At 33.1% G+C, this 14,502-nt stretch overlaps 1 protein-coding gene across 4 annotated transcripts in view; it reads left to right on the top strand.

The window, feature by feature from the left end:
* The window catches only part of LOC111428558 (defective proboscis extension response 13), a 262,116-nt gene that overhangs the window by 197,595 nt on the left and 50,019 nt on the right, over window positions 1-14,502 (top strand). For all 4 annotated transcript variants that reach the window (XM_023064252.2, XM_071197877.1, XM_023064170.2 and 1 more), the window contains one exon: window positions 11,165-11,266. In XM_023064252.2, coding sequence (XP_022920020.1) covers window positions 11,165-11,266 — 102 coding nt within the window. The remainder of the gene's footprint in view (window positions 1-11,164; window positions 11,267-14,502) is intronic.

The raw sequence follows: 14,502 nt of genomic DNA on the forward strand, positions 1-14,502 counted from the left end.
GGGGTGAAACGGACGACACTTTGGATTTACAACCATTGACGACATGGCTTCGATGTTACGCTGATGGGGAGATTTTAAACGAATGAGCTTTCAACGATAAAATTTACGAATTTACAACATTAATAATAAATTTAATTTATATGTACAATTAAAAATAAGGGTCTATAGTAAATCGGAATTATTTTTATATCCATTTTATTATCACGAAACATTCAAAAAATTAAGGATAAAATTATTCGATCAAAATAGTCGATATAGATTTTGATACTTTTTGATAAACTATATTTGATTTCTCTTGAGAATTTTCGTGTTGAATCGAACAACGTATATTGAGGCTAACGTATTCCCAAAATTGCAAAATATACTACAACCAATAGTCCAATTCATGAAATATTGCTACAAAAAGCAAATTTAAAAAGTCATTTATAACACAATAATAACAAACACTTGAGAAGTAAAGAGTTAAACGATATCATCCAAAACGTTGATTAAATATAAAATTTAACTGACATAAAATGTCTTCCTGTCCTTATTTCTTAGACAAATAAAATATCTACTACTTTTTTGCCTCACTTATTGTTAGACCCAGGTACATGACTTTTTGTCATCTGAATCTCGCGTTGTCGATTTTGTATTTGCTGGTTTTGGAATTCCGATATCAACTGCACACCAAGTTCTTTCATAAACATACGCCGTTTAAAGTTAAGCAACAAAATTAATCTCTGGCTAAAGGCCAACGACGGCTGTTTCTTGCTAAGTTATAATTAGCAGATAATTTGTCGAAACTATCAACGCGGTCCTTTATTAAATTATAAAAATTGATGTCAGGCAATTTTTTGTCATTGGATTCTTCAACTATATTATCATTATCATGACTTCTTTGACTTTCGTATTTACCGCTTATTCTTCCTGATTATTCCAACCGACGTGATTTGACTATTTTTAAGTAGGTTGATCATGAGAGTATAATTCATCATCATCAAGCAGCTTTACATCTATTTACATGTTTGTCAACTGTTGGACACAAGCTATACCCGTAAACCCCATGGCCTTATATGAAAAGGAGGATTTTGGCCGATAATAATTGGTCACGCTGGCCAGACGGGTTGACGAATGCAAGGGGATAACTAATATGTAATGTTACATTTTGTTTCAAATATAGATCTGTATCTGTCAATCAAACGTTCAACGTATTATTTCAGCAATAATAGGTTTTTGTATCTACAAAAGTGACTAGTTTTAAATCAAATTTATGAATGAATAATGAACGTTTATTGGCCATATACTGAACGAATGGCACACATTCCATAAATGTCTTCAATTTCTCATCAACTACGATCAAAGTTTCCTCTAATTGGTGCCAACCTGTCAACCTCTTTCCATTACTCTCCATTTCGATATAATCAAATCGCAGATATTATAGCAAAATATAATAGTTTTGTTGTGGCATTGTTGTAAAACAAGTCTATGTCACTACCAGCGGTATTCCAAAGATTAGAAGTGTTTTTCCGGTTTGCATTGTATAACTCTGTCAAGTAAAATAAGCCAAAATCAGATTCGATTTCTTTCCATCATACCTAACAATACATAATAATAGCAATAATCAAGAGTCAAGCAATTCCCTTCACACCCGGCAAACGGATTATTAGTGGTTGATATTTTTGAAATATTTCTCAGTAAGAATGTTCTCTTGATTATATGTTTTTTTGTTTTTCTTTTCCTATAATGTCCTCTCTTATAGCTCCATCGCCTTCCTCGCAGCGCTAACAAAGGGTTAAATAAAACACAGAATTATTGAGAAATTGGGCTGAAATTTTTCCAGGTGAATCACACGTTTTGTCAGTCATCAGTTAGTCATTTAACTATCGATTTCGATATCATTTATATAATCATCACAAACATGCTTGTGCAGCGAACGATTCTTTGGTCCCAATTTTGCACCACTCAATCAGATATATTGGCCAGAAAGTAGGCAATGTTGCATTCGATATTACCTTTGAGCGCCTGTAACTTTGTTAATTTGTTGGTATAAACTAATGACTTAATGTATCCCCAAACAGGAAAATCGAACGGCATTAAATCACATGAATGAGGTGGGCCATTTCTCGAAATTACACGGTTACAGAACTTCATCATCCTCTTTCCGTTTAACCTCATTTAACAAAATCTGTCTCTTAAAATGTAGCAGATGATGGCTCTTAGCGTTCTCATTTCAGTAGTCCTTAAGAGCTTTTTTGTGGTGGGATTCATGCGTCTTATACATGTTTTATGTTCCGACCTTACTTTTCATGCTCATATCTTTGTTTTTCCATAGCATGTTATGTAGATACCTTGATATTATTGCTGTTGGATATGCAAGCTCCTAGATATTTGAGAATGCTTACTGATTAAACACTTTGATTGTATATTGCTTTTTAGAATCTTTTTGGTTCTCTAGACGCTGTATTTTGAGACACACTGAATTGTTTTTGAGTTGAAATAATCATGCTGAATGTTTTTGTACTTGTTTCGAATCTTTATAATAAAAATTGTGTAAAATTGTGTATAATGTAAATTGCGTTCGTCCATGATGACGTTGAATAATATAGGACTGAGGCTGTCACTCTGCCTTATACCAGACTTTATTAGTATAGATGCTGTTTAATTGTTTGATAATCGTTAGAATGTGTCCGTCTACATTTCTCTTCTTGAATTGTTATTGTAGTGAGACTAATTGATGTAGTCTCACCTTGTCGAAAGTTTGGGTTAGATCTATGAAGCACATAAAACCTGCTTTGTTGAATTCAATGTATATTTCTGTGATTTGGCGGACTATAAATACAGTTAATGTTGACTCAATATTCATCGTATACATTTGATTATAGGTGTGAATTTTTTCAAAAGAAAATACCACTATTCGAGACGATGAAAGAATTTTATTTTAATTTTAAATAGGTGCTACGTTCGTTTCAACCAATAAGCTTTGGTCTTTTTCAGGCACGTCGTCTTAGGATGCAGCAAATGGAGGGTTTGATAGAAATAAACTTAACATCGTAATTAAGCAAAATGGATAACACGATCTTTCGAACTCTGTTTTTTACTTACAAAATGTAATCAATTTGAGCAAAGTACTTTACAAAATAAAACCATTAAGCGAACAAAATATTGTTAAAATTTAAATATAGGTCGAATTCTTTATATCGGTAAAGTGGTTATTATTATTCCACCAGGCATTATACCGATACTAAAAACGACGACAAACACAAAAAAACAGACGAGATGAATTCGGCGTCAAATGTTAGATCAGATATGCATAAAAGTTACCAAGAGAACAATCAAAACTAGTAGTTTGCAAGATGACGACCGGAGTTTAACTTACGAAGACAGGTTTTTGAAATTTATGTTGAAAATCGACTTTACTGTAATGTGGTCGATGTGCGACTACATGACATCTGTAAGTAAATACACCTTAAACAGAGTTCGAAAGATCGTGTTATCCATATTGTTTAATTACAATGTTAAGTTTATTTCTATCAAACCCTCCATTTGCTGCATCCTAAGACGACGTGCCTGAAAAAGACCAACTTATTGGTTGAAACGAGCTTGAAACGTCTTGAATAGTGGTATTTTCTTTTGAAAAAATTCACACATATAATATAAATACAGCGTCTTGTCGTCTTGAGTTACCATATATCTCACATTTTTATATTGTGTGATTGTCATGATTCTACATTTCTCTTTTCTCGGCTGCTAGAGTCTTCACCTCCAGTGTCAACCATTGTTTTAAGTTTCATCTTCCACGTCATATCGATTGCTTATTGCATTTTCAGATAATTTCTGTACTATTCTTTGTTGGTAGAGTTGTTTTGTACTGTCGTCTTGTACTCTATGTTTAGTTTTTATTTTAATCGAACGATTTTAATCCGCTCATTTCATTTTCCTTTTATCATTAATTACAAACTCTTACATCGACTACTGTTGAAGGGTGGATGCTTCTGTTGGTTATTATAATGTCTATCATGGTATTTTCAAATGTGTAGGTACTTATGTGTAGTTTATGGGAATAGAAAGTATTGTTTATACGGATTTCATTTTTCACATTTGTACAAGTGTGTATTACTTTTGTAAATGATTAGGTCCATCACTATATTTTCATAAACCTTCGCACTGAAATTACCCATCATAATTTCGTCATGCTTTGAGGTATTGTCAAGAGTGTTTTGCAATTCTTCATAAAAACTATCTCTCTGTTCTTTACTACTAAGGTTGAGGTGTGGACCGTTCTTGATTTGGTCAGATTTTGTTAACAGAGCATTTACTTCAACAAAATAAATTCCTTCGTGATTAGATGCATTGCAATATAAAATTGTAAATTTGGTTGATTAAAGTTGTGGTTTGGATTAAAGTGGTATTCGAAACAGTTTCAAGCATTACTCAAGATTGCAAAGTATCTAACAAAAAAAGCTCCGAGCTCCGAATTAAATTAGTTACGTATGAAAAAAGGTTTCGAAACGACTTAGGAATTGTAACACTTGTAACTCACGACTTGTAAAACTCGTTCGAGATCGTGTCCGTCTATACGATCGCCACCCTTGCTTGTTCCTACATAAAACAGCCGAAAATACACGAATACTTAGTGAAGTTTTTACTATACGAAAGTTCGGAAACTTAACATTTTATCTGAACGTTTCACTTTCTATATGTCTGAAACCCCCAACTTCTCAGACCTCTTTAAATCTTTAAAATTACACTTTATTGTACTTTATTGTTATAGTTAAGGTGTAATAGTGTTATTGATGTAATATAAAAGTTTTTTTCCTCATTTGGTGCTATGTGCTCACCGCAATCAATTACAATAAATAATCACTTTCACTTATTTGTATGTACACAAGACAGGGGCTAAAGATGAAATCAACTTAAAGTTATTAATCGATAGTTTCGTACTGAAGTAATATCACAGTCTTAAGGGAGACTATAATACAGAAAAACATATTCTATAAACGATTAAATAATAAATTCTTCTCAAATCATCTCAAAGTGTCTAAAAATTGACGTTTTTGAAACCATTGGTATTATCACTCGAAAAACAAAACTGCTAGGAGAAAATGTTATGGATGAAAATTGGTTGTAATAAACCAACAAACTGTTTCAACCAAACTAGCAGATTTAAGATCCAAAACATATCAAATTTGCGATATCTTTTCAGCTCTCGGTTCGGGTTTAGGCTGAATGTATGTGGTAATTTAATTAGATTTTGTGGGATTCTTCTTAGGCTTTTAATTTGATAAGTAATACATTTTTACTTACAATTAGTAGTCTAACACTATATTTGTCGTGATCGATGGGTTTAAGAGCAACTTTTATTAATTATTGGTACCACTATTACAGCTCTATCATACTATTCTGATGTGGTAACGAGTCGCATCTGAAGCTTGGTAACGAGTAGATAAACCCACATGAAATTAACCTGCATTAGCATGGTTGTTTGTTCTATGACACGTCGGGTACGACAGAACTAAGCCTACATCTTGCCAGTGATCGACTTTCCAGGTAATCGCAAAACTACAATACGGCCACAACCAACAGACATCAAAATGCTGAACAATAATTATTTTATGATTTACTTTGTAATTAATACTACGATTTCGTATTTATTCCAAAGAATCTAAATAAAAGTTCTGTTTACTGATAATAAATCCATTCAATGCTTAAGGTTGAAGAATGTTCGCAATACTATTCGGCGAAGTAAAGTAAAACACTTTCGGTCAATTTAAATCTACTTCGTTTATCTCGCGCAAAAAGCGTAGTCCGGTCAATTTAGTTGACATAAAAAGAGAGGCATTGCGCGAAAGGCTACGCCAATCAACCGTAATTAAAGGCACCCTTTCCGCCGCTTTAATCAGCGTTACCCAGGCTTGTCCTCTACCAAATAAATGTTCTCCGGGATTAAATCGGCCACACTCGCATTGCACCATTGCTTTAAAGTTAAAAGAGCTTGACTCCAATGACACAGATAGAATTACAATAAGATAAAAAAGCAGCTCTCGTAAACGATACCATTCAAACAACTTAAATAACGATCAATTGAAAATGGTGGTTAATAAACTGTAAATTGAATAGGTTGATAAAGTTACAATTACCGCTGAAAATTTGTTGTCCAACAAAGTAGCTTTTCTGGGTGCAGTTTGCAGTAGCTATTTTGTAACTCCGCTTCGAGGGGGAGTAGTAGAGCCGGGGAGAAAGCCGGAGGGATGGTGAAATTACATTATCGTCCTCTCCGTGACGCGATACTGGGCCAATTCCGGCCTGGCACCAGGACAACACGTACATAACTTAGCAGCCCGCTTCCTAAATACGACCGTAGCCCGTTCCTAGCTGTTTGTATAATATAAATAAAGTCCGCGTTATCTTATGGCGGCCGAACACATCCTCTTTGCTGCTATAGCGCGACTCCGGGTCTGTATATATCTTGAAGATAAACCACGCGTATCGTGCGGCAAAACGGCGGTTTTATTCCGGAATGCTTTACAGTTTTGATGGTTGGAATATAAATGTGTATTCGACGTAAAACGTATGACATAGAAGGAAAGTTGTTCAATTATGAAAGTTTGTAATAATAAAAAATTTTGTCCAAAACATATTCACTCTATAGCCGCCTCACCACCTATTTACACGTACACACAAACATTGTTTTTTTTAATAAACAATTATTGCTCTTTCACCAAATACGTGGCGATGAAATGAACGAATTTTATGATTATTTATCATTCTATAAATAACGACTTCAATTAACTTTAAATAAACAATCATAAATTAAACTGAAGACATAGAAATAAATCACTTGTGGATTAATTCGAACGGTTACAAATGGTGTGAAAGGATATTAAAGATATTAAACGTATAATTGTGGGTGATACCGAATACATTATACTTGGTTAATTATTAGATTGAAGCGTAAAGAGAGTCGTATCCTTGGAACCATGTAATTTAATGATGTTGTTTGCAGTTTCCCAAGAGAGATTATTGTACATTATTATTGTACCAATGAAAGGTTTTCTCAAATATGGATGCTTGGTAGGGTATGCTCAGTATTAAAAGGTACAGACAATGTGATGTAACTAAATCAAAAGCACCGTATTTCCTGGATACTAAGGCTTTATGATTTATCAAATTGGAAAAAAAAATCAAATTAAATCATCCCATACCGAGAGTGGAAAAAAAATCACTATGGATTAGTTAGATGCCTCAAATTTGAAATGTTTTAAATATTAATTCCGCTAAATGATTAGGTTTTTTGTTTTATTATGAACATTTTTCAATCTATTCCACGGATTTTAGTTATTGCATTAAAAATAATAATAATATTTGGCTGAGCATTTCCAAATGATTTATTCATACCACTTTTAGTATGTTCAACTTCATGTTCTATTTTACTAGGTAGAACACTCCAAAATAATTTCAAATTCCTTCACATTTGTTATGTGATTGGACACATCATTTTTGTACAAATTTTGATTTATGGCATACGTCGAATTAAATATATGTATCGAGCATTGTGCTCTTCCCAGCTTACAGTTTATTTGGATGACTACTTATGGAGCCACTAAGATCAATGCATTACCTTTAGTACGAGTAAGCAACTTATATCAGTATATGTATAACATCTCTTCGGTAAATGTTAGTTCTGCTTTGGACAAATATATCTGAATCCTATACAACCGAGACGTACAAATAATACTAAAGGGTCAAAAAAATTTCTGGTCGATTATGTAAAAAAATCGAAATGTATTGGAATGTATCTAACAAATATCAATAATTTAAATATCTAAGTTCTTAACGGGAAAGATGTATCAATAAGATCAAATAGATATCAAGAAATGTCAAAAAGCTCACGTACCATACAAAGCTGTAAAGTTAATAGATTAAAGATTCTAACCAGTCAAATGCTTAGTTTTGGAGGAATACTCTTCCTAACTTGAGGTTTTCGGCAAGTTTTTATGTAGATAATCAAAAGGATGCAATAAAATTGAAACTATTGGATGTGCTAGGTTCTTGAAAGTAAAATAAAAACGTGAAAAGCGTGAAAAGTTATAATTTTAAAATTTTTATGTCGTTCAATTTTGCTGATTATTGTAGGCAACTGATTCCGATTGTTAATCGTGTGTCTAGCTTTGACATTTATATTTTTAATAAAGAAATTTAACATATTTGACAGATTATAGGTACTTGAGTTGGATGAACTAATTATGGATCTAATAGGACTATTAAACTTGAGGACCTTCGACCTTTGTACGGTCTAATGGTCTGGGATTTATAGCTCCATACATATTCACTGCAAGAAATTCTTCTCTTTTTAATTAAACCAGCGTTCTAATTAGACGGAGTAATAGAAAGATTATTGTCCTTAACCTTCTCCCTTATATTATTGATTATTTTGTTTGTGGTCATCTATACCATTCTTTCATTTTCATGTTTTTTTTTGTCGTTACTCGTATATCCATAGCAGTTATTGGAAGATTGTTTATAGTTCGTGAAGCACACATTTCTTTAGACTTATTAACAACAGCGTATTTATGGTATACATTTTGTAGTTTCCATTACAGGTTATTAAAAATAATTAACGATTTCTTTTATAACGGTAACTAATTATATAGTAACAATATTTAATATCTAATAAATTAAAAAGTAAAGGCTATTAGGTTTCTTTTCATTTGTGTTACAACTCGATGCTCTACATTATGATGCAAAGTCATGATTGATGTTATACAATATGTTGTAATAATTCTAAATAAGAACTTTGTAAGCAAAACAAATTTAAAAATACTTCTAGTATCATAAACATGCCAGAATGTTACTAACATCTCCCTATGTAATTAATCTTTGATTTAAAACTATCTTCAATTCCATAAATAAATAATATCTGTCTACAGGACGAAGTTTCAAGTACTCTCGCTAGTTATTTACAAGGTACAGGTCCCTAGTTTATTTAAAACATAAGCAATTCCAACTTAAGTATCTCCACGTTCACAGAGTTGCTTGGAAAACTCTATCAACTCATTTCTTGCAGCACTTTTAGTATCAAAGCTAGTTTATATGAACGCTGTAAGCATCTTTAGCTCTATGGAGATGATGCATTGATATTTTTCTGCATGGAACAACTAGTATCGAACAATTTCTAGTTCATAACAATGTCAGGGTAGTTCTAACATCTTTCGATGTGGGGCAGAGTTAACCCTAAAGTAACTCTACTTCTATAAAGTTGTTAAGGAGTCTCTTCATAGAGCATTTCTCTAATTACAAAAGAATTTCTAGCTTTATAAAGATAACACGATAGTTTTAGTATCCCTCTATATGATTCATCATTAATTTAAAAGTACATCCAATTCCATAGAGATACTTGGATGTCTCTAACATCTGTCTATAGGGCGATATTTCAAGTAATAAAGCATCTCTAGCATCAATAAAGTTACAAACTAGTTCTAACAGCTCCCTTCCTACTTTATATAAAACCTAATAGGATCTCCAAATTCATAGAGGCGCTTGGGAATATCTAGCAACTCTTTTCTGGGGGTACTTTTAGTATCAAATCTTCTTTATGGGCATGGCTCTATACAAATTCTGGGAAGTCTTTGATATTTTTCTACATGGAGTAAATAACTCTAGTATCGAGTTGTTTCTAAAAGTCTGTACACAGAGCAAATCTAATTATTTAAGCATTTCTTGCTTCACAAAGAAAACAGGATCGTTATCAAATGTCTCTATTTGGTTTATCTTTCAATTAGAAGTATCTTCAATTTCACGCCAATACTTGGAATCTTGACATCGGTCTACGGAGTGAATTTCTAGTACTGAAGTCTTTCTAGCATCATAAATGTAGCAGACTAGTTCTGACGCCTTTCTTTGCAGCTTAGTTATAACTTAAAAACACCTCCTAGTTCATAGAGGCGCTCGGGAACCTCTAACAACTCTCTCCTTGGAGTACTTTTAGTATCAAGGATTCTTTATTGGGATGGTGTAAGCATCCCTAGCCCTATGTAAAGGTTTTGAACCTCTTTCTACATTAGCTTAGTAGCCACTGTATGGCGGTTAAGTTTCCCCATTCTTAATAACTGAAAAAATTCAGTGCAACAGTAATCGGTGTCCTTCATCATGTAGATATTTACAATTTAATGAAATAATAATCTATTGAACGCCGGAGTATAGAGTTGATATTTTTTTTTAATTCTCTGCAATGATTTGAATTTTTTTAAGCTTAAAATAGAAACCATAACACATTTTGTTATCAATTTCCAAGACAGCAAAAAATATCTGGAGAGGAAAAACTAAAGAAATTTGTTACCAAGTCTGAAAACGTAATTATGTATGTAGGGCAGTTCAGATAGGGAGAAGTCGAAATTGTGTTTCGCCCGTCGCATTTTCCACTTTCCCGTTGGCTTTTCCAATATTTTTTCTCGCCCCCTTGTTTATTTTTTCTCCTAGAAAAGACGCTACTCTTTCTCGATATCAATTTTCCTTCCCCCGTAAGTTATGATACAGTTGACAAGGGAAAATGATGATTTATTTCCGTTAAGGATTTATATAGAATTTTTGTTTCTATTTGCCAGTTTGTTTGTTTCAATTCAGCAAAACCGCGAAATATTAATTAACTCTTTACCGCCCAATTAATCTTGCGTAAACAAAAATTGTCTGAAAAGGTAAAAAGAGGTTAATTAAAGCTTCGATAAGAAAGTTGAAATCGATGTTTTACATTAATTTACAAATTGATTGGACGATTTTGTCGGTGAAATCTCGAAATGTGTCTAGCACAAACTCTTCAAAAATAAACGGGGAATTCTTAACGCTTGTTGAAAATACAAAATTGAATTCCAGTCTAATTATTTTAATTGCGCCACTGTCCGAGCCGTTTCGCAATTAACGATCCAAACTTTTCTCGGCACAACAAGTAGTTGCGCTTCCTGAAGTTGCCACGCAAATCTATTAATCTACGTTATGCTTCCCATTCCTTTTGCTCAAGGATAAATTGGATTTTCAACTTACTTGAATTCAAATTCGCGAGTAATTCAACTAAGACAACCCGTTTAAATGCTACCTCCTTAAATTATTCAATGTAACTTTTATTGTATGGTAATAAAATTTTCCCCATTCTCTATCCCCAATATTAAAGTTTTATATTTGAAATTTTCAGGTGTCGTGGATTAGACGGAAAGACTATCATCTCCTGACAGTGGGACTGACGACGTACAGCAGCGACGAAAGGTTTCAAGCAATCCACTTACAACACTCCGAGGTAAAACACATCAAATATTAATCAATTTTACATAAAACCGGGGCTTTAACCTACGCTCTCTACATCCGGAGTTTTACTTCACTTTTGTAACGAGCAATTTCAGGATGAACGCGAAAGCAAACATTAAGTTACTTTATATGATTGCGTAAACACGATTTTGTGGGAACCAGGAATCGATTTCCTGTCGGTATTTTTTGCGTATAATACGTTCGCAGTCATTGCAACGTCACAGTCGAGCTTTCATTCGGCTTTCGGAACACGTAAATTGCTATGATTCGGTATGCATTAAAAATTAATAATGTATGTGGTCGCGATTTTTGCATACGTGTACGAAATTGTTCGATTTAACCATCTCAATAGATGTGTACGTTCACTCGTTCTCATACTATTCTACTGGATTTGAATACGTTTATTGATTTCACGATAATTTTTTTTTAAATAAAAATTATTAATAAAACGTCAACTTTTTAATTAAAATTTGAAAAATTTCTTAGGTTCTTTAGGGTTTTCCAAAGTATTTGTAACAATACTCAGTAATATTCAAAGATTATCCAGAATATCTGCAGATTTACATTAGTTTCCAAATAATTTTAAAGATTTCTATGAATTTCCATGAATTTATAGTTGGATTTGACAAGAATTTTTCTTTTAAATCTAGGTTACCAAAATAGAACTCATGATAAAGGTTGTCGAAATACGTCATAATTGAATACAGTCATATCAAATAAAAAGAATTACCACATGAAATAACTGTTTCATGGAAATGTTGATGACAGATGGGAAGTCCATCAGATCTTTGCAATGTTTATTATTCCTCCATTTAGAGGAGTTGGAGGTTTATTGTAAGTTTGCAGAATGCAACAATTGCAAAAAGATTACAGAATTCGTGAAACTAAAGAGAAAATCCAACTCAAAAAGGATTGCTTTGAACAGCACAATAGGATTTCAATCTGGAAGATTCAATCTGGTTGCAAATTTTTGGGTTTCTGCTGCACCTAACAAAAAAACTAAATGAGCTTAATTTGCAACTTAAAGGTTTTTCTCACCTTATTACGGAATTAACGGAGATGATTTCAAATGTACAACCATTTACCAGATAGCTTAAGTTTTGGGAACAAAATGACATAAAATGAAACACTACGATAGAACTGAAAATTATTACCTACGTATTAATTACGTTACAATCTTTGGTGTCAATTACAAAATGTGGAAAATAAATAAATAAACGCTTTAATCTCTCGTTTAGTCTTAGCCGTAGGATATTTTTTGATAACTTCTATTTTAGGAGGATCCAATTTAATTGCTTGATCCATAATGACCTAACTAGCTGATTTCCTTCATTAAGAAATTACAGTTATTTAGAAAATTCGTTATTCCGCTCTGCTTTAATTGCTCGAAGACTTCTTTTAAGCTTTTCTTGCGTTTCTGTAGAGATGTACTAAAAACCATGGTGTATACATAACAAACCTCCTCAGTTAAGCATCTTAAGATATTATTCATTTCTCGTTGAAAGGTGTATGACAAAGTCCAAACTTCAAAGTCTTGAACTTATCACACTCATCAACCTCAATCTTACTGACGAAGTCATGATTAGTGAAGGAATTTGCACGACCAAATTTTTATAACTAGCTTTAACTGTTTTCTCAAAATGTTTATTTATACATATTATTGGTTTATGTAATTTAAAACGTATTTTTGAATGCTTAGTTTCCAACATGTTTGTTTTGTAATTTAAGTGAGACTGCATCATGTTAAATTTTTCGCTGCCAAAATTCCACCATATTTATTAAAAAAGACGGTTGTGTTAGAAAATAAATATTAATGCATAACCTAAATAATTTGAGTAATGTTGCAATAGCTTGTTTGAATAACTGTTTAAACTTGCCCGTTTATAACGTATTTGAAATTATTGATCATCATATTCACTCTAATCTATTTTAAACGGTATCGATGGCTAATTGATCACATGGTTAGCCTCCTATATGAGCGGAAGAACGCAGATAGTGTTAATCAAAGGACATAAATCTAGTTCCTTTTCGGTGCCTCCCTAATGATATATTTGCTGTTTTGAAATATTCTCACTGCTTAATGTATGCTGATGATCTGAAATTATTTACGCGTGTGTCCTCACGTCTGGATTGCTGGGAGTTGCAGCGTGACATTGACGCTTTGCAACACTTACTGCGACTCAAACTTTATTACGCTCAATTTGAGCAAATGGTATATAATTTCTTTCACAAGAAAGTTGAACTTAATTAAATACGACTATGGTCTTGGGGGCGCAGCAATGTCGAGACTATCTCATATTAGAGATCTTGGTGTGACATTTGACTAAAAACTTACCTTTGAAACATGTTGACGAGGTGGTTTCCAAAGTTTGGCGTATGGTTTGGGGTGAGTTTGTGCTTAGAACAACAGAAAATTTTATAGACATCAATGCAATTAAAGTATTATATTTTGCATATGTTCACAACGTGTTAAATTTTTGTAGCTCAGCTTGGAATCCCCAATATCAACTTTATTGTATAAGTAGAATAGAAGGAATTAAAAAGAAATGTTTGAAGCTCTTCAGCTACAGGATTAATATGGATTATGGTGATTACGACTCTGCATGTCGTCGTTTCAAACTCTTATCACTCCGTCAACGTCAATCTTGTAGTGATGCGTTAACATGCTATAAAATCATTAATAACATAATTGATTCTTCTCCACTACTAGGAAGTATTAATTTCAGCGTCGCACCCCGACTGCTCAGACTGGATTACTTGTTTTATACTCCTATTTCTCGCTCAAACATTTTCCAAAACTCTTCTATGCTGAGAATGGCTCGTACTTGCGATCATTTTCAGCGCACCAGCTTGGCGACAAACATTTTCCGCAACTCTATTAGGGTATTTAAGCGCTTACTTTCTGTCGCTTCCTCTTCCTTTGGTGGCCTATTCTGAATTTGTTGGCTCTTATTTTGTTATGCTATTTGAACTAAAACTAACACTAGAAATTTTCGGGTTTTGCGGTGCGTCTTTTAAGAAAAGGTTTGACGTTTCAGATGCCATGTTGCAACCTTCTTCAGAAACTGGTTCGAAGTGACGAAATCGAAAATGGAGTACAATATATAAGTCGGAGAAATGATTAATAATTAATTAAAGCTAATTACAAGCTAATTATTAACTAATTGCGTCGCGTCCGGTGTGAGGCGGGAAGAGGTCTTCGTGTTCACCACCATCTTCCATGTTCTG

The sequence above is a fragment of the Onthophagus taurus genome, chromosome 7 (genome assembly GCF_036711975.1).
Source record: "Onthophagus taurus isolate NC chromosome 7, IU_Otau_3.0, whole genome shotgun sequence".
In the NCBI taxonomy this organism is placed as follows: Eukaryota; Metazoa; Arthropoda; class Insecta; order Coleoptera; family Scarabaeidae; genus Onthophagus; species Onthophagus taurus.